Source organism: Arvicanthis niloticus, chromosome 18 (genome assembly GCF_011762505.2).
Source record: "Arvicanthis niloticus isolate mArvNil1 chromosome 18, mArvNil1.pat.X, whole genome shotgun sequence".
In the NCBI taxonomy this organism is placed as follows: Eukaryota; Metazoa; Chordata; class Mammalia; order Rodentia; family Muridae; genus Arvicanthis; species Arvicanthis niloticus.
Window position 1 is genome coordinate 22,905,138 of NC_047675.1, and position 20,202 is coordinate 22,925,339.

A 20,202-nucleotide genomic window follows, 5' to 3' on the forward strand; every position below is an offset into this window, starting at 1 on the left:
GCCAGCGTCCACCAGTGATTTAATCATCTCGAAGTAACAACTGCTAATGCATAGTGTATTGAGTCTTTAAATGGAGCCAAATGCAATGTAATTCTCCTTAGTAACTGACCTTTTGCAGTTAATATATATCACAAAGATTTTTCAAGACATTAACAGTTCTTCCATCTTGACAGGCTGCCAACACAATTTTGGGACAAAAAGAGAAAGCTTATGTGGAAAGAAGAAAGCTTTTAAAACTATTTTAAAGGGGACTAGAGAGATGGCCTGGTCCAGAGCACTGACTGTTCTTCCAGAGGACCTAGGTTCCATTCCTAGCACTCACATGGAGGCTCACAAATATTTCCCACTCCAATTCCAGGGGATCTGATGAACTCTTCTGGCCTCCGAGAGCACCAGGCACACCCACATCACCTCCACGGTGCGCAAACATACATGCAGGGAAAACACACGTTAAATAAATAGAATGCTTAAAGATAGCATTTTAATTATTTTTGAAGACTGCAGAAGGCAATGTTGAATCCTTTCTGGGCTTATCAAAACCAACAGAGGGCAGCACTGTGGGTTCATGTGCTTTTTTTGTCTGTGGAAGCATCTGCAATCCTGGCCCTTGGTTGTCTCTTGAGTTTGCTAATGCTGGCTTCTTTCCATCAGTATCTATCAACATGGTAAATGTAATTTGGGGGATATAGTTTCAGAGTACTCCAAAGAGACATATAGGGACATAGTCTCTTTTCTATATCATTACTTCAAACAGTTGTACTGAAGATCGCGGAGATGACACACAGCATATTTGACCCACAGAACTTGTGAACTCGTGCCGGGTGGGGTGTGTGTGTGTGTGTTTGTTTGTTTGAAGACAGAACCTTCCTATGTTGTCCATGCTGACTTCAAACTCACAGCGATCCACTAACACTGTGGTTACAGGTGTGAGCTGCCCTGCTGGGCAAGTCTATACACTTGATCAGACCCAGGACTTCAGTCCTGGCTCCAATCCCTTTGCCTGTTTCTGCATTTGGAAAAAAAAAAAAAACAACAGACATTAATAAGAGGTTTCGGGGCTGTTATAAAGTTAAATGTGTTAACATGCACAGAACGTGTGGAAGCGAGGCTGGCAGGAGATAAGTGGTAATTAAGCATCAGCTCTCATTATTTCCAGCCTTTTGCCTTTGTAACATTTCTAACACGCGTTGCTTCTGAGGGATAAATTCCTAGAGGCAGGAATAGCAAAAGTAAATTGTTAGGATACTTATATGATTTTTGGACATACGTTATAAAATTTCTCCCTGAAGATCAAGATTCAGTAATCTCGTAGGTCTGGGTTCACAGTGGTAACAAAATGGGTGAGGCTGTCTTTAGCAAGTCTCAGTCTGCTTTAATTTTCTCAGTGCCAAGGATGAAAGGCAGCCCCGCAGTGCTAGGCAAGTGCTACCTACCACCCAGCCCGAGCCTTGGTCCCCTCGGAACCTTCACTGGAAAGAGAAGACAGTAAGCAAAGTCAGTAAGTGACCCATGATGTGGCCCAGGGCTGGGGGAAGAACTAAGGCAGGTTAGATAAGGTGGCTGGGACAGGTAGTGGCTGCAGTTACAACTGTCAGGGCCCCTCCTGGGGAGGTGCCATTAGAGCAGAGCCATCAATGAGGGCAAGAATACGGGCTCACTTGGGGCAGAAGTGCTCCAGGTGGGGCAGAAGTGCTCCAGGTGGGAGGAGTAACAGGTCCAAAGGGCCTGGGGCAGTGCTGGCTTGTGGGTGTGATAGCACAGGGGACAGGGGGGGCAGAACATCCTGGGGTGAAGCCAGGCCGCTGAGAGCCTGGATGGCTGAACCAACCTGCTCCAGGAGCGGTTCGGAAGCTTTGGGGAAGATGCAGCAGGCACTCAAAGACACAGAACAACCTCCAGTTGTGTCTTCCTGTGTTGAGTCTGTTAAGAGTCCTGAAAAGAAGGGGCAACTGTCACTGTCATCCAGGAAAATCTGGCATTCCTATTTCCTCAGAAAAAAATGAAACGATTCAGCTTCTCACATCCATTCTTCTGTTCCTTAGGACAGCAATAGGGCAGGTGTAATCCAGAAGACACAGCTTGTTTTGTTGGTCCCTAGGCTGTGTCCCAGACAGCATGAGACCGTAACTCTCAAGCATTTGAGATAAGGAAGGGTTCTGGAACCTACATCTTCTTCCTGTGCCTTCACAACCCCAGAGATGTGTGCGTTAGAGAGGCAGTTCAGGGGCTGGAGTGTAGACTAACCACCAGCAGCATGACAGTGCGCTTGCACACCACCGTGGCTAAGTGTCCTGGAATCTCCACTCATGTCCCAGATGCAGAACCTGTGCCTTGAATAAGCTACCATTTACCAGGGGGCTGTGAGTAATGAGAGGTCGAACTGGAACGGTCAAAATGAGTGGAGGTCATGTGGGTAGGGTTGAGGCAGGTGGATGTAGCTATTGACTTAGGGGTCAAAGCCTAGCCCCAGCATGACAAGGTTCTTCTGCATCTTGCTCAGTACTCCCATGTGTGGCTTCCCTTGGTGATATGTAAACTGATCACCATTGAGTGTGGTTGTGGGTGCCCAAAGGGAGGAGGGGCTGCTGGGTCCTGTGGAGGAGGAGGAACATTCTGTATCACAGGGGCCTGGCTGCCTGAGTGCCCACGGCCTCCGGCTTCTTAACCATTGGGACTTCTGACCTCCAGGACTGTGACACTGTTGTCTTAATCTACCTAATTTCTGGCAACTTGTTACAGCTAAAACAGGAAGTGAATGCAGAGAGAGCGGGGAGAGAGATGAAATTGGGGGTTTTCTTAGTTTGTTCGGGCTGCAATAGTAAAACATTACAGACTGGTAGCTTATAAACACAGTTTGGCCAGTGAGCTAAGTTGAGGTGGGTCAAAGTGCTTGCTGTCAAGTCCAGCAACTCCAGGTCCCGTAGTGAAGAAGAGAACTGACTCCTGCAAGTTGTCCTCTGACCTCCATACAAGTGTTGTGGCATACCTATCCACATAAGTGGGTAAATACAATGTAGTCTAAAATTATAGGCTGGGTGGTGGTGGCGCACGCCTTTAATTCCAGCACTTGGGAGGCAGAGGCAGGCGGATTTCTGAGCTCGAGGCCAGCCTGGTCTACAGAGTAAGTTTCAGGACAGCCAGGGCTACGTAGAAAAACCCTGTCTCGAAAAACCAATATATATATATATATATATATATATATATATATATATATATGTGTGGTGGCACATGCCTTTAATCCTAGCATTCAGGAGGCAGAGGCAAGCAGAACTCTGAGTTCAAGGCCATCCTGGTCTATAGAATGAATTACAAGATAGCCAGAGCTATAAAGTAAGACTGTCTCAAACAAACAAACAAACAAGCAAACCCCCAATATAAATAAAAATTGTAAACCACAGGAATTTACTTCTTTCAGTTCCGGAGCCTGAGGAGTCAAGGTGCTGGCAGATGTGGCGTGTGGTGAGGCCCTTTCCTAGCATAGTGGAACTTCCTTGATAGCTCCTCACACAGTGGAAGTGGTTAGGAGTGTGAAATGTCCCCACAGACTCGGGGGTTTGAACACTAGGTCCTTAGCTAGAAGTGCTGTTTGGAATACCGTGGAACAGGAGGTAGAGTCTCAGTCAGGAAGTAAATCACTGGGAATGGGTCTTGAGGTACAATAGCTTTGCCCTACTTCCTGTCTGCTGCTTCCTGACTGCTGATGCTATGTGACAGTCTCCTCAGCTTCCATTGCCATGCTTCCCCCCGCCCCCAACTCCCCGCCATGATGGGATGTAGTCCTTAGAACTGTAAGCCCAAATAAACCTTGACCATTAAGTAACTTCTCAGGTGTTTGGTTACAGCAAAAATGACAGTAATGAGTAAATCTCTTTTATAGAGGTGTTAATCCTGGACATGAGGTGAGTAGGGTTTCAACATGAATGGGGTAGAGCACAGACCACAGGTTAACACTGACTTCAAGAGAAACTCGTTTCTCAATGACTGTCTGCTACATACAGTGTCCGTACTGATCACTTCCCTCCAGACCATCTCCAATGTCAATCCCACAGTGACTTGCCCCTCTGGCCTCTGTGGTCCAGGCAGAGGAAGCATTTGGTTGATCTGTAAGTCTCGGGCCCTCAGAATAATTCTGTGCCAGCTCATCCAGAAATAAACAGAGCATCTACATCTTCAGTCTGTTCTCAGGTCGCTGGCACAGATTTGCTACTGGGGCTGGACTTGACTTTTACTCCTCCCGATGCTCACACTCTAGGAGTAAGTGTGAAAGGCTGGGGTACCCACACAAGCCCCAGTCAGTCTCCATCACTTTTGTACTCTTGGAAGCTAGAAAAAGAGGGCAGTTTTGAGCTCTCACATCTGTTAAGAAAGAGGCTGATAGAGACAGTGTGATAAATAATGCAGAGGTAAAAAGCCTCCAAATCAGAAATGGCTTGACGTCGGGCACTTACAACCTATGCACAAAAGACCTGGCTCAGCTCACTTTACTTATGATGGATTTTCCTTTGTCATTGGTGCTGGGATAATCAAGCCACTGAAGGGTCCACTTGTATCTTGAGAAAAGTGATATCTGAGCCCACAGGCTGCACAGCCTTTGGACACACTGAGAACAAGCTCTCAGGGTCAATGATTCCTCAACTCTTTATTGCTCTACAAAGCTGAGCAAGGTAGGGCTTGGGAAGAATTAACTCATTGGGCCCCTCCTTTTCAGACAGGGAGCCTCTGCAGTCCTGTATTCAGTCAGTCAGCAGGGCCACACTTTCTCTGAAGGTGCCAGAGAAAAAGCTGCCTTTGTGCCTTGCGGCTTATGGGGTCCATGGTTGACCTTGGTGGTCCTCAGCTTCTAGATACAGCACCTTTGTGTTCACAGGGTCCTCTCCTCTGTTCTTACTCTGTTAGCTTCCTGCTGTGCAGCTCCAGTCTCCCGCCTCATTCCCCTCTCAGAAGAACATCAGTTGTGTTGAATTAGTCTACCCTCAGCTGGGCTTCCCTGCATCTGCAAATATCCTGTAATAAAGCCATAGTCACGGGAACCCCAGCTTTAGTAACAAGGAGACAGAAGATCCATCAATGAATATCAGACAAGTGTTATCAGCATTAAAATAACAATAAGAAGCTACCATACTGCACCAGACAGGCTGAACCTAAGAACACGGAGAAGAGCCAGGTGTGGTGGCACATGCTGTAAATCCCTGGAACAGGCTGGAACAAAAGGATGGGGAATTTAGCTTGGGCTACACAGTAAAACACTGTCTCAAAAGTATAATAATGACTGAAAAAGACAGACTCCTATCTATAATCCTCACATCTGAGAGGTTGAGACAAGAGGATCTTAAATCTGAGATCCCACTGCTACATCCTGAGTTCTAGGCTAGTCTGCGCTAGGGAGTGAGACCCTGTGGAGTGAGACTCAAAGTAAGGAAAGAGAGAGAGGAGGGAAGGCAAGAAGAGGGGGAGACGATAAAGTTACTAGTATACTCCTAACTTGTTTGTAGGAGTGGAAAATGACTCACAAGTCCATTGTAAGTGAGCTTGAATTAAAGGACAATGGGAACTGAGGCACCTCAAAAGAGTAAGGCTGAGAATATATGATAAACCAGGGATTAGTCACATCTGCCTTAGAGCTTTCTACCCAGTGCAGGTCTATGTTCCCTTCCTAGCACATTGTGAAGCCCCACCAAGCCCCAAACTCACCAACCACATCCTATAGTTTATGTGGTGAGATCTGCCATCCGTGTTAGAGGGGACCATTGCTATCCTATGGAGTGCCATGAGTCAGAGTGTGCAACTCTGCACAACTTCTCCCACTGGACTAAGTGCTTCTTAAACCTGAGGAGGCCCCATCCGCCTTCCTTCCTGAATCCCATGAACTTAAACACAATCAGCATTAGCCATATCTGTTTCTTGGGAAGCAGGTAAACCCTCTCTGGCTGCAGTCCACTTGGAAAATATCAACGAACCACAAGTCAATGGTTTTTAAGACCCACATTCTAGGGCTGGAGGGATGGCTCAGCAGTTAAGAGCACTGACTGCACTTCCAGAGGTCCTGAGTTCAATTCCCAGCAACCACATAATGGCTCATAACCATCTGTAATGGGATCTGATGCCCTCTTCTGGTGTGTCTGAAGACAGCAACAGTGTGTGTGTGTGTGTGGTGTGTATGTGTGTGTATACATATATGTATACACATTTATATAAAGTAAATCTTTAAGAACTCACTTTATATATATACATATACATACATACATACAAATATAAATTACTTTACTACAGTTGTTAACCCAGATTTTGTTCTCTCTTTCCATTGAGTTCTATTTTACTTTCAGGGGAGGGAGCTTTTCTGGCATGGTATTAAGTTTATAAATGTTCAGCCACCAAGTTCATAAAACAAGACTTGCCTGAGGCTAGATTTCCCTCTATGAATTAGTTTTTTTTTTTAATTACACATTACAGGAACTTTACTCTTACTGTTAAAGTTACACAACCCCTCCCCATGTTGGGGAGTAGAGCCAGGGCCTTGTATATGCTAGTCAAGTGGTCCCTCATTGGGCTGCATCCTTAATCCTCTGTATATTGTTACAAATTTAAAACACTGGCAAATACAACTACAAGAGACGTACAGGAAGAGACTAATCATCTTTTTTTTCAACTCAGGGAGAGCTGCTCTCAGCCTCTGGGGACAAATCCCCCTAGTTGAAGCAAGCTACCTCTTCATTTCTTTTTCTTTTTCTATTTATTCTTTGGTCATACAATATATTCCAACTGCAGCTTCCCCTCTCCACTCCTCCCAGGTCCCCTCCACTTCCCCCCCCCCCCCCGATCCACTGCAGGCCTCACGGTGCTATCAACTGAACACGGCATGACAAGACGCAATAGGACTAGGCACAAACCTTCATTTCAAAACTGGAAAAGGCAACCAGAAAACAGAAACCCAGGTGGAGGAAAAGTCTGAGAGCAGACAAATGAGTCAGAAACTCCCTCCACTCTCCCTCTGTTAGGATTCCCACAAAACCCTCAAGCTAAACAGCCACAGATGTAAGCAGAGGGCCTAGTGCAGACCCATGGGGGCTCTGTGATTACCACTTCAGGTTCTGTGAGGCCTCCTGAGTCCTGCTTAGTTGATTCTGTGGGCTGTATTCTCTGACTTTTCATTTTTTAAGGGGTGTGTGTGTGTGTGTGTGTGTGTGTGTGTGTGTGTCCATTCGAACCAACCAAATGTGTATGAGGGCAGAGGCCAGAAGAGGGTGTCTGACACGGTGCTGGGAACTGAACTTGAGTTCTCTGGAACAGCAGCAAGTGTTGTTAATGACTAAGCCATCTCTCCACCTGCCCAAGCTGCCTCTTCTCACAGGGATCTGATATAGTTTCCCAGGATTTGAGACTGGCTTCTATGCCCCACACTGTCAGCCAAGGCCTCACCCCTGCTGAGCGGGTGCTACTCTCCTAGTCCACCATTCCAGCTCTGAAATCCATAGGCCCGTGTGAGCCCCAGGTTCAAAGAAGAAAACAAAGATGGAAAACTCTGCACAGCAATCAGTCAGCAACCAAGTCTCCAAAGCACATATGTTTTTTTAAAAAACAAAGCTATTAAATTAGCCAAAAGGTACATATCAGATCCAGCAGAGTGAGTTCCAAATGGCTTTGTGAAATAATTAACTCGGACAGCGGAGACAAGTGCACTCACTATCAGCAGGAAGTGGTACAGGGCTGCAAACTGGAGGTGGCCCTAGGGTGTGCAGAGAAAGGGCTGGGAAGCTAAATGTGACGGCATATACCTACAATCCCAGCATATAGGAGGCAGAGAGAGAATCATGAATTTCAAAGCCAACCTGGACTGTACAAGCAAGGCCCTTATCCAAAAAGAAAAGGCTGGGGGAGTGGCTCAGTGGCAGAATGCTTGCAAGGCCTGATGGATTGATTTCCAGTACAAAGAAAAGAAGGAGGAGGAACCAGAGGAAGAGAAGCAGAAAGAAGCAATGGCAGAAGAAGCGAAGTGGCCAAGAGTGTGTGGATGTAGGCATCTGTGCGCTTTGCTCCATCATAGACCCTGCAGCAACTTTCATAACTTCGCATGCCTTGGGTTTCTCAGCTATAAAACGGGGATAGCAGCTCTGCACAGGGGCAAGCACTGTAGCCAGTAAGGTTTATCCGAGGTGCAATTATTAGTGCTTAAAATGGGAGTAAGCTAAAAAACTGTTTCATATACAGCTAAAGGCAATGAATATATAAACCATGTCAGCCGATTAGCATCCGAGTGAGCGCGCAGTAATTACTGTGGTTGTTCCGATGAAGAATGGGGTGGAAGGTGTTGACAGGATGGCTCCGCTGGTAAAAGGTCCCTGAGTTTGATTCATGGAACCCACATGGTGGAAGAAGAGAACTAATTCCCGCAACTTGTCCTCTGACCATACACAGACCGTGGCCCATATGCATACACAGATGAATGAATTAATTAGATGCAATAAAAATATTAAAGATGCACATTTGTTCGTGGTAGCACAGCTTGATTGTAGAACAAGACGGCACCGAGCACTGCCAGAACCACTGCAATGATTTGTGACCTCAGAACAAGACTGAGACAAAGAGACAGAGCAAACAGAGCTTGCCTTAAGTGCCTCACAGAGAGAGCTTTCCTGGAGCAACCAGATCTGAGCGAGCACTGTTCCCCTCTCACTTGGGAGGAGAAAATGATCCTGATCACACTCTCAGCTGCAAGAACAGAAGAGGGAACACATTCAACCTTGAATGTTCAAACTCCCCTCCACACATATGGCATGCCCACTCCTTCCTAACACACACACACACTGGGATACACCCTACTGTCCACACACTGGGGTGAGAGGACTTCCCTATGGCCACAGCTTTAAAGAAAAGCAAGGAGTGTGCCCACTGTGCCAGCTGGCGTGGCAAGGCAGGAACCGTGCTTACAAGGTGTATCTTGTGTGTAGGAAGAGGGGCAGGTTGGACCATACACTGGGAGAGGAGGGGACATGGACAGCAGGGGAGGCTGGTAAGAAAGAAGCTGCCCCTGGTCCTCTCCAGAGGACACAGAGAGGTTATAGCTTTGGCAGGCAGCATCTGGTGCCAGCAGGAGGCGAATAATTGGCCATAAATAATGTATGGGGTAAGCAGCGGGGACTGGTGGAGCAAGAGGTAGCTAAGACTTAGGTGCTGGAGACCCCTGAAGGAATTCCCACCTTTGCCTTGGAGGCAGTGCCTCCTCTCAGCAGCTGTTTCCCCAAAGACCACTGGGGCACTCATCTTAGCCATTGTGAAGATGACCAGACACAGGGAACTGTTGTTAACAGGAAGGCCTCTCGCTGGAAGTAAGGTAGTATTGCCGAGGAGAAAGAAAATCACTTTTTTTCTCTCCTCAGCCCCAAGTTCCCTGGCTGGACTCCTGTTGATTATATATACCAAAGACAGAAGACAGATTAGAGTGCACCACAGGTGGACTCAGGCTCACAGAGCATCTGACATGGTTTTAGGGAAGTGATGAGACAAAGAAAGAAGATTCTGGGAGACACAGCAGGAAGGCAGGTGTACGGAATTACGAAGAGAGGATAGGGCCAGTTGGATTTCACCATGACGCCTTGGTGGCTCCACTGTGCTCCGTCTGTCTCTCCAGTAGGGGTCCATGAACGGGACCTTTCCAAATGTACGTCCTTACTGGCTGTGGTGGTATACACCTCTGATCCCAGCACTCAACAGACGGAAGCAAAAGAATCTCAAGTTCCAGGCCAACCTGCCTCTCCATACTCAGGCCCCGAAAGAGCAAAGGCAGATAAGATAGACAGAGCCCACAAATGTGTGTCCTGCTTTAGGCGAACAGTAGGAGCCAGAAAGATTTCTGTGTATTTGGTTCTTCTCAATCATCAGCTCAAACTAGTGGTTGTGTGGGGGCAGCATGTTCGCTGTTACTGTGGTACCCTAGCTGATGGACGTTGCCATGAGTCTTAAATGATGGCCTGTTGTGATGGTTCTGTGGAGGGGCTAAGAACCCTGACCAGAAGAAGTGGAGACTCAATGCATGCTGGCTATGACTGGGAAGGCAGCAGGTGAGACTCCCAGAGATGGCGCACAGAGGCCAGGCAGGAACAACATGCTGGTGTCTACTTGCCTTACCTTTTTCTTTACCAGCTTGCAATGCCCTTCCCTTGAAGGTTTATGATCCATGTCCTTTGTGATCCACGTGGCCTGGTCCAACCCAACCCACTGGGTTGGTGTCAATGCAAAACCTTCCAGTGGGCCCTTGATATAAAAATGGGGGCAGGGATAAAAATTTTTGTCCTTAAGCTTTCCTGTCTTGTTCCACTTTGGGTCTCTCTCTCTCTGTCTGTCTCTCTCTCTCTCTCTCTCTCTCTCTCTCTCTCTCTCCTGCTCTTCCGGGACCCCTGTGATTATATGGGCCACCCAGAGAATCCAGGATAATCTTCATATTTTACATTTTTATAAATCTGTTCATTTATTGGGAGGTTAGAGGACAGCTTCTTGGGAGCTGGTTTTGCCCTCTCACCACGTGTACCCTGGGGATTGGATTCAGGCTGTTAGACTTGAGTGACAAGTGCATTTGTCTGCTGAGTCATCTCCCCAGCTCCCAAACTCCCTATCTGAAAGCCAGCTGAGCTGGGATATAGCATGGTGGTTGAATGCAGGAAAGATGTCCTGAGTTGGATTTCCCAGCACTATATAAGCTGGATGTGATGACATACTCCTGTAACCCCAGCACTTGGGGGGAGGTACAAGCAGGAGAATCAGAAATTCACTCATTCTTGGTTACACAGCAAATTTAAGGCTAACCTAGAGTACAAGAGACCCTGTCTCCCAAATGAGTAAACTAGCTGATTAGCTTCTTTCTTCTAGAATCTTCATTCCCTGAGATCAACTAACATACACAATCACAATTCCAGGGATTAGGGCCTATGATTTTGAGAGTGCGGCTTAATACAGGTATTTTGTTTACTAAAGTGGTATGCCAAGCCTGTGTGGCTCACTCTTTCCTTATTTGTTCATTGATTTGTTCAACAAATATTGGAGAAAGTCTCCCTGGGGTAGGACTTGTATTTGCTTACTGTAAAGCCCCAGGCCATGAACCCTGAACTGGCTATGGATTGGCCTCTTGGATGCAGGCTGGGCAATCAGGAGAATTGAATGAGATGGGTGGGGCCTGAATGAGACTCGGAGATCAGCTAGTCTACCCTAGAGTCAGTTGAGGGAGACCTAAGACTTGGAGCAAGGGCATATCCAGTTAGACAGTCTGCAACAATGAAAGGTCTAAGCAAAGAAAGGATGGTTTGGCTTTGAAGAAGCTCCCTAAACTTAGGATGGGGCTGTATCCCAAGAGACCTGAGGTCTGAAAATCATTGACCCACTGACATCTATCTGTGTTTCCCATGAAATCATGAGGCTGGTATGGAGTTGCTACCAGCACTTCAAGAGTGCCTGCAGCCTATCAGGAAAAATACAAACTCCAAAGCACAGTGTCAACTAAACATAAACTCTTTCTCAACAATTAAGAAAAAAAATACCTATCGATCTCCCAAGCAGGGGACCAGATAGAGACCTCTGGTTACACCCACATGTGCTACCATGGTGCTGAGAACATCAGGAATCACTGTGGCACTGAGAATAGGTATCCTTGGCTGATCCAGCCATAGGATTGAATGGATCCCCAAGTCAAGGAAGTGGCATTTGGCTTAGGCACAGACCAGGGTGGGGATGTACCAATGACAACCCAAGAAGCTTCGGAGGGGGTTCCAAATCCCAGTGCCTCGAGACAGAGATTCTGACAGGTGGGTGTTTTCTCCTCAGGAAGGAAAATAGCTTTGTTCTTCTCCACAGTGGCTCACATCTTTCATCTTCTTTCTGCCAGTTCTGTGGACATGCTTGCTGCCTTAGACTCACTGGGAGACCCTGGAAGCTGCACTACTGGTCAGTCCTGCAAGCACATGCTCTAGCCAGTGGACATGATGGTGCAGGGAAGCTGCCATGGCCACCAGCCATGAGGGGTGCTTCTCTTTGACCATGCAAGGTAATTTCCCTTCTGAGGGAAACTGAGGCACAGATGGACACCTTTGCTCTGCTCCTGTAATGAAGTATTTACATACCACATCAACTGGTGTGACTCAGCTAAAGAGTGCACCTGCAGCAGGTCTGTGTCAGTTTTGTTTTTAATATTTATTTGAAAAGATTAACGAGAAGTTGCAATGATGGAAGAGACACCTGGTGGGCTTACCCCTCATTCAATGTCTTCCAATGGTAACGATTTACATGACTATAGAACAAGATCAAAGCCTGTGGCTTTAACACCAGCTTGGCACACTTGGGAATGTAGAGGCTGGTGACAGACGTACCTTTCTTTCCTTTGGACTCTCCCCAGAACCCATACAGGTGTGGAGACAGTCACACTTTAAGCACACATTGGCTTCCAGATGGGAATGTGTTGCATTGACAGGTGGTCAAAGAACACAACCAGACAAAGGGAGGCTGCTGAGTGGCTTGCCAGCCATGTGTGCAGAGGCTGTGATGGCGGGAGCTAGTTGCAATATTGCTTCCAATTGTGAAAAATGAACATATCTTACATGTTCAAGTAATATGGGGTTGGCTAAGAAAATTGGGTGTACCTAGAGGGAAAAAAAAAAAAAAAACAGTGTAGCTATTATAATTACATTGGAGGAAATTTTTTGTTGTTGTTGTTTATTGAGATAGGCTGTCACTTGATAGTCCAGGGTGGCTTTGAACAAAATTCTGTCTCAGCTATCCAAATCAACAACTTTTATTAAAAAATAAACATAAAATGGTAATAGTTGTATCCTAAAATGTTAATGCTGGCTTTTTAAAATTGTTTTAGACAAGGTCTTGATCTCTCTCTAAATCTGTGATATACATACACATATATGTATGTATGTATGTATGTATGTGTGTAGTGGGTAAATGAGTGGACAGAGCTCTTCCCAGTTATCCTATGTACTGACCTTACATTTATCTGCAGGCTCAGCTGTCGCTTCCTCCAGTGCCCCAGTCCCTCAATGCACCCCATAATAACCTCAATTATAGATCCTGACTATGCCTCCCTGGTGCCCAGACTGTGATCTGTCTGCTGGTTTCTTCCATTGGTGCATGAAGTTTAAAGAAATGATCAATATTGGGTCAACTCTTGTTTCTGGTGAACTCTAGCACGGGGCTCGGCACCAAGGGGTAGGAAGTCAATGTCACAGAAGGTGAGAATGTCTCCCCTTTCAGCCAGCTGTCTGGCTCACTACGACTGAGTCAGGAGGGGAGGAGGGGAGTGAGCACCTGCATTCCCTCTCTCAGATAAGAGATGACGTTTCTATGGCCTCGGGCTCATCTGTGCCCCCTCCCAACCCCATCTTAAGTTCTTCCACTTGCTTCCAGTCATGGTCACGAGGGGACCAGAGAGGGACGGTGACTCAGCCCAATTCATCACCACAATGGAAAAACCCAGTCACCTGTCCTCTTGGCAGCAGGCAGGGCTGCTTCTGCATCTGGAAGGGCAGCAAGCCACACGGCTTTGAAGGTCCTTTTGTCTTTCACCTACTGGAAAAAAAAAAAAAAAGAGTCAAGATAAGAGAACATGAGGGAGAACCACTAGCTGACACTTGGGGCTCACAGGGCACAGTGTAAATCTCAGAGATCAGAACATGTAACTCAGCACCAGGAGTGGGAGGCAGGTGGAGAGGACACTTCAAGTTAGGTGCCCAGGTGTGCCCTCTCCTAACAGTGCTGCAAGCCCACTGTTCTCTGAAGTGCCTCTGGGCATTGCGTTAGCTCCAAGGCATCTAAACATCTAAAGTAGTCCTGTGAGGCAGAGCCTACTTCCCATTGTAGAACATGAAAATACCTCTTCCTGGCTTCCCTTGCAGCTCTATCGGAGGGCCTGATCTGGGTCTGCCAAGCAGATATTGTACTCCGGGCCATGATTAGAAGCTGATACAGCATCCACCCACCTGGTGAGGGTGGCAGCACTGGCAGCAGCCTTCACTCTGCTTCAGAGGCAGCTGTGGCCCAGATGGCAGTGTCCAGCATCTGTCCACTGCTACTACTGGTTGCAACACACAGACCTGGGGATGGCACTGAAGTTTTAGCACCAGGTCAAGGTTGCCTGCTGATCAAGCCTGGCTCCTGCCCTCCTGATAGGTCTCTTAACTAAGTTCCCTTGTGCCCCACTTAGCCAGAATAGGTTGGTTCCTGCAGCAGACACCCTGCCTGACATTTCAGTCTGCTTCCAAGGAGGGACTGGAAGCCTTCTTCTCCAGTCTAGGTGTGGCACAGCCAATCTTTTGCTTATTCTGCACAGCAGTGACTGATGAGGTGTCTTCCAAGGAACTAGCAACAAGGCCAAGGACACTTAGGGGCACCCTGTCCCTGCATGAGCTTAGCCCTCTGCTATGTTCTGCACCCCTCTGTTAAACCCCACTCATCCTGCTTGCCTTCAGGCAGCAGACAGCCTCCATGGGGAACTGAAGATGAAAGAAGCACAAGGGACTGACAGTTCTACTGGCTCAGTCTTGCAGTGACTAGTCCAGAACAGTCTGCTCCCACAGCACCTGTGCTTGGCTCAACAGTCCCCTGGGGGCTCCTCCATCACCCTTTTCACTACCTAGCAAGTTACCACATTCAGGGGTTGAAATGCAAATCCTGATACAGCAGAATGCTCACTTGAAGTCAATGGGTCATCTGAGCTAAGCGGATTGTATGTATCAGTTCAAGGCCATTACAGACACTGTGTCTCAGACAGACAGACAGACAGACAGACCAGAGCTCTTGCCAGGAAACCTCCTACAACCTCTAGGTCCTGTTTTCCTCCATCTCTAGGCTAGGACTTTAATGAAGTAGACATTACCAGCAATTTAAGAGACAGTGTAACATATAACTATTGCTTAATTTTAGAGGAATCTTTCTCATGTTGACAACAGTATCCCTCCTGCTGAGAGAACTCTTACTGGTTGTTAGATTACATCCAGAATGAAGGGCCCACTGGGACTTGCTGAACATGTTCCTGTCAGTCTATGGATGTCTGTCTCTGAGAAATGTCCAGAAGAACAGATGAAGAGAATGCACCCCAAAACAAAGGAGGGCTGTGTTCAAGAGGCATTCCCTAGGGTCCCTGTGCTCAGGGCTCAGAACTTCAGGGGGATGACAGGCCAGTACGTGGGCTGCTTTCTGTCAGCTTTCTTGTCAAAACTCAGCTGTATGGCAGCCTCTATGGCCAGGATCTTGGCAGCACTGTCTCCATACAAGCACTTCATCTCGGCCTGGTGCTGGGCACCAGGCCTCTCTACTGACTGGCAGTGGTTCTAGTACAGGCCATGGTCGGCATTCACATAGCCACCCAGGCACTCCTCTTCCAACTGCTGCTGTCACGCCTTCGCTCTTCCCGATGCTTCTCAGTCTCTGCAAAGTACTGGCGCAGCTCCTAGGTGACTTCCATGTTGCTCAGGTCGCACTCTACTCTGTCATCTGACCTCGACCCCTGCTCTTCCTTGGTACACAGTGCTTCATCTCTCATGGATGCCCTGGTCCTCCTGCGGTCACACAGAGGCTGCCTAGAGCTTTCAAAAGGGGAAGAAATGTAGGGCGACTCCTGCCAGGCCGTGTGCTGGCCTTGGAATGCTTCATAAGCATGAGTGCTCCAGGGAGGAACGGTGTGCAGAGAGGACCATGGGAAAATGAAATGGGAGTTCCTGAACTTCCTGTGGGCCTTCTGGTGGCTGTGCATCCAAGCCATTGCCCGCCAAGCCATTGCCCGAGAGTAATGTCACCAGTACTGCGAATATACTAGGTGAGAATACCAAGACTTGGTCTCTCTCCATCTCGGTGCCATTATTGCTATCCCTGATTAGAAAGTCCAGGCAGGTGCTTGTGGGCACAAAGCTTACAGATGTCAGGTGATGGCGTGTCAAGCAGTGGGTATTTTATCCTGAGACTCCTTCTGAAATTATTGAGAAGGGTAGAAGTTAAATTGACTCTATGAAGCAGTAATGACAATTTTATCATCATCAATAATAGCAACCACTTCTTGAACACTAAAGCCATGTATTCAGGCACTACACTAATTGTGTTCTTCATAGTCTACCATTTATTTGGGGGTTGGGAGGAGGATGCATGTGGGAGGATGCATGTGTGTGGTACATGTGTATGCATGTGTGCACTTGTGGGGATGCCCATGTATGTGCAGGCCTGTGCTTGCCTAAAGTTGACATGGGGTATCTCCATTTTAACTACTGAGGCAGTCTCTCTCACTGAAACTGTACCTCATTATCCAGCCAGTCTAGATAGCCAGCATGCCCCAAGGATGCAGTCTCTGACTTCTGAGTCCTGGGATTACAGGTGGCCACCATGCCTGCTGGGCTTTATGTGGGTTCTGGGAATCTTAATTCCGTTTGCAGGGCAAGTACTTTTATCCTGGACTGTCTCCCCAGCACACGTGCACACACAGGCACACACACCATTCCCCATCATTTAATTCTTACACAAGTCCTCTGAGGTCAGCACCGTCCCAGCTTCACAGAGTATGAAGAGGCTGGAAGAGAATAACATGCTAGAAGTCATGTGAGTAAAAAATAAATACAAATAAAGTGCTTGAAAGTGCTGGTCTTCTACCTACGGAACCATAGCCCGGGGAAGAAAGACATTTCAGAGAATGTTCATTCTGTCCCCACAGACTGCCCCACCCCAAATCCCTTAACAAAGGAAGACACTAAAGAGGGAGGGGTTTCCCAAAGGTGCAGAAACTAAGCTTGCTGCTCTGGTCTTAATACAAGAACCTCGGCTCAAATCCAAGTTGCTGAAAGGATCCATATCAGCTCAGGACATCCCAAGACCCAGTTCTCACACAAAGGATATATATTTGTCTCAGAGAGACAACGGGCAGGGGATGGGAGACAAAGACAGGAGATAGAGGATGAGGGAGGGGGGAAGGGGGAAAAAAGAAGAGGGGGGAGTAGGGGGGTTGTGACAACATGGGGCACAAAGGACTGCCTATGGATAGACAGGAGACAGACATGACCCATAGGAAAATGGCGGTTTATAAAGGTAAAGGGGGAAAACCTGTGTTAGGATGAGGCATTTAATTAAATTAATTAATTAATTAATTAATTAGGTTTTTTTTCGAGACAGGGTTTCTCTGTGTAGCCCTGGCTGTCCTCGAACTAAAAAATCCGCCTGCCTCTGCCTCCTAAGTGCTGGGATTAAAGGCATGCGCCACCACTGCCCAGCGAGGCGTTTAATTTTAATTGGGCGTGTTAATTAGGGCAGCCAAACGGGGCTTTTGATTGCTAGACTTCAATACTTTGGTAGATGGACCTCAGCTTCGGGAGGAGGAAGTGGTCAAATAAGGGAACAGACCTTGGCAGCATGCTTCTGGAATGTAATCTAGTGGGTTTTTTAGCAAGGTGAGGGGAATTCGGGAGAAGGGCAACAAGGCCTGCCAGTCATGTTTGTCTTGCTCCGGCTGGTTAGAACCCCTTCAGCCACAAGCTGTAACATAAACAGGGGTGTGGGCTCCACCCGCAGCCATTCAAATCTCAGCTGCTTCCTCTTCAGGCAGTGGGGTTAATTTACTGCCAAGTCAGGTGTGGCCACCTGAAGCAAAGGCCTAAAGGCAAAGCACCTCTTACTGTGGCAGCGAAGTTAGAAAAGGTGGGCTGGCACTTGGGAGGCAGAGGCAGGCGGATTTCTGAGTTCGAGGCCAGCCTGGTCTACAGAGTGAGTTCTAGGACAGCCAGGACTACACAGAGAAACCCTGTCTCGAAAAACCAAAAAAGAAAAAAGAAAAGGTGGGCTGGCTTCTCCTGACACTCCCCTTCCCCACATCCAGGGCCTCAGAGATATCCTGATCTAGTTACCTTCTCCGTGGGCCATAAAGACAGGAACTCAGAGAAGATAAGGGGCCCACAGTCCTCACCTTTAGAGGCTGGATAGAATGGGTCTCCAAGAACTCTTATCTCGTCCCAATTTCAGGGTTTGTGATGCTCAGGGTTTTCGAAGTCAGTGAGACTTTAGGGCCTTTGACCCTCCTTCTGAGGAACCAGGCCTAGACCTGAGTAGAGGGAGATCGGGGAGAATAAAGTCCCGTTCCTTCTCCTGCTCCCAGTAAAGGAGAGTGAACTGCAGAGTAGGTTGAGGCCACAGTGTGGGTGGAACCTCGGGGAGGCCCAGAAAGAACATCATAGCCAGAAGGTGGCCTGAGTTCCTCAGAAACCTTCAGGCTTTGCAAACAGGGGAGCGTTGGCTCCTGGTCCACTGAACCCCAGGTTCTTCCCAACCTCCCCAGGGCGTCTCCCCAGCCCGGCGGGTGGGGCCGGCCTGCAGGGGAAGAAAGGTAGAGGTGGCATCTCTGGCGCTCTGTGCAGACACCGGACCTTCTCCCGTCCGGGAGGTCGGGCGCTGCAGATTGCGTGTGGGCCAGGCCTGTGGGTCTCCCCGCCGAGCCTCCTGCCCACTCCCACAGCCCGCGACAGCTCGGGTCCAGCCACCAAGCGGGACGCGCAGCGCGGCCCACGCCCACCCACCCACGTGGGCACGCCCCCGCGGCGCGGCGCCCCGCCCCCAGCTCCAGGGCTCGCTCGTGCGGGGAACCTGCACCGCTCGTGGGCGGCGGCGGCGGCGGTGGCGTCCAGGCCGGGCTCCCGCCTCCGCGACCGTGTCGCTCGGCAGCCTGGGTGAGTCGCCGCGCCCTCACCCCTGGGATCCCCTCTCGGCGCAGCCACGCGGCAGCCCGGCACCTTCTCCTCCCCCACTCCACCCCCCCCCCCGCCACCTCCCGCCCACGCGAGGGCGACGCCCTGTCTCCCAGCCACTCCTCGCCTTCTTGGATCGGACCCCCAAGAGACCTCAGCTGTCACCCGTCCGGCCGCGACGGCTGGGGGCGGCAGGCGTCTTTGTTCGCAAGGGGCCCCTCCCGCGCGGTGTCACACTCCCCCCCCCTCCGGCGCTCACCACGGCCAGGTGGCGGCGGGTGCCTTTTGGGGTGCGCGGCTGTGCCATTGGTGGATTTTTTTAAACCCTGCTGGAGGGGGCGGCGAGCGCACCGCACTACCGGCTGCCGCTCCCGCTCTCCCGCCGCTCCTCTCTGCGGCTACCGCGCGCCTCGCCCCGGGCGGCCCAGCGCGCTCCTCCGACGCCGAGATGAAGGTGCTGGGACACAGGCTCCAACTGCTGACAGGTACCGAGGCTTGCCGCTCGCCACTGTCGCTCTCCGATTTGGAGCGGACTCGGGGCGCGGTGGCCCGGGTTGGAAGGGGCGCACTCGGGTGCGCGTTCCCAGTTGAACGAGACCTGAAGGCACGCCGGGCTCTACTAAGCCGCGAGCGCCGGCGTCTGGGAGGGTGGAGCGCGAGAGGCTCCCTGCGGTGTCCCGCCTGCGGAGCTTGGATTAGCAACCCCGGGGGAGCTCCAGAGTCTCAGCCTTCCAATCAAGTATCGCACATCCCCTGAGAAAGCAGCCCTGGGCCTCCTTGGAGAGCAGGGAGAACCTGTGTGAGGGTCTCTTCTTTTCTGTGATGGTCAGAGCCACCTTTCTCTTTGGGGAGAAGTTTCTTGCTGGAAGTAGAGTCAAGTGGCCTGAGAAGATGGGAAACTAGATTGAACCGCGATGGTTGGGGTCATCCACTTTGGAGCCACTCTCGAGAAGAAATTAGATGTCTCTCTGAGGGCATCCTGGGGCTAGTGGCTGGAATGTCTTGGAGAAGCCGGATGCCTAAAGGAGATGGGAAAGGGAGCAAGGACAGTGGCCGGGTGTCGGAAGGGTAGATGCTCCTCATACATGAAGTCAGCATCAGTGGAGGCTTCTGTTCCCTGGGTGGAGGTGGGCACCTGGGCTCGAGGGGCCAACACCTGACCAGATCCCATTGAACCACGCTGAGCCTTTGTCAGGTGCACACCCATGTATACCTGATGAACATATTCCGAGAGATGCCTCCCAGCACTTGGGGTCCTGCCGCTGTAAGGCGAGGAACGGGCTGCTCTGAGTGCCTGTGTACTCAGGTATTGGGATGGGATCTGGGGTGGGGATCTGAAAGGATGCCGAGGATGCAAAGCGAGTGGCTGCCTTTGAAGACAGACACTGAAAGTAGAACTTTCGGTTCATGGGAAGGGAGGTCACAATTCAAGCGGAAGGAGCAAAGGGTGTTCTGCATGTGCCCCTAGAGCGTGAGTGACTTAGTCTGGGAGTGGCATGGCCTT

At 49.3% G+C, this 20,202-nt stretch overlaps 1 protein-coding gene, 1 long non-coding RNA gene and 1 pseudogene across 5 annotated transcripts in view; 1 reads left to right on the top strand and 2 right to left on the bottom strand.

The window, feature by feature from the left end:
• Positions 1 to 1,823: 1,823 nt before the first annotated feature.
• LOC143434960 (uncharacterized) lies at positions 1,824 to 13,991 on the bottom strand. Its single transcript, XR_013104857.1, has 3 exons — positions 13,859 to 13,991; positions 13,467 to 13,554; positions 1,824 to 1,932 (listed from the first exon to the last, which is right to left on the bottom strand). It is a non-coding gene; the product is annotated as an uncharacterized LOC143434960 (long non-coding RNA).
• A 1,004-nt stretch (positions 13,992 to 14,995) lies between these two features.
• LOC117722970 (gem-associated protein 8 pseudogene) lies at positions 14,996 to 15,902 on the bottom strand (annotated as a pseudogene).
• Positions 15,903 to 18,548: 2,646 nt separating this feature from the next.
• The window catches only part of Ndrg4 (NDRG family member 4), a 37,817-nt gene continuing 36,163 nt past the window's right edge, over positions 18,549 to 20,202 (top strand). For 2 of the 4 annotated variants that reach the window (XM_034522293.3, XM_034522294.2), the window contains exon 1: positions 18,549 to 18,680. Coding sequence is in view for 2 of the 4 variants with exons in the window: in XM_034522291.3 (XP_034378182.1) it covers positions 19,147 to 19,183 (37 nt within the window). In the remaining 2 variants the exon portion in view is untranslated. Of the gene's footprint in view, positions 18,681 to 18,797; positions 19,184 to 20,202 lie in introns of those variants that run through there. The other 2 variants (XM_034522291.3, XM_034522292.2) reach the window with 2 other exon arrangements.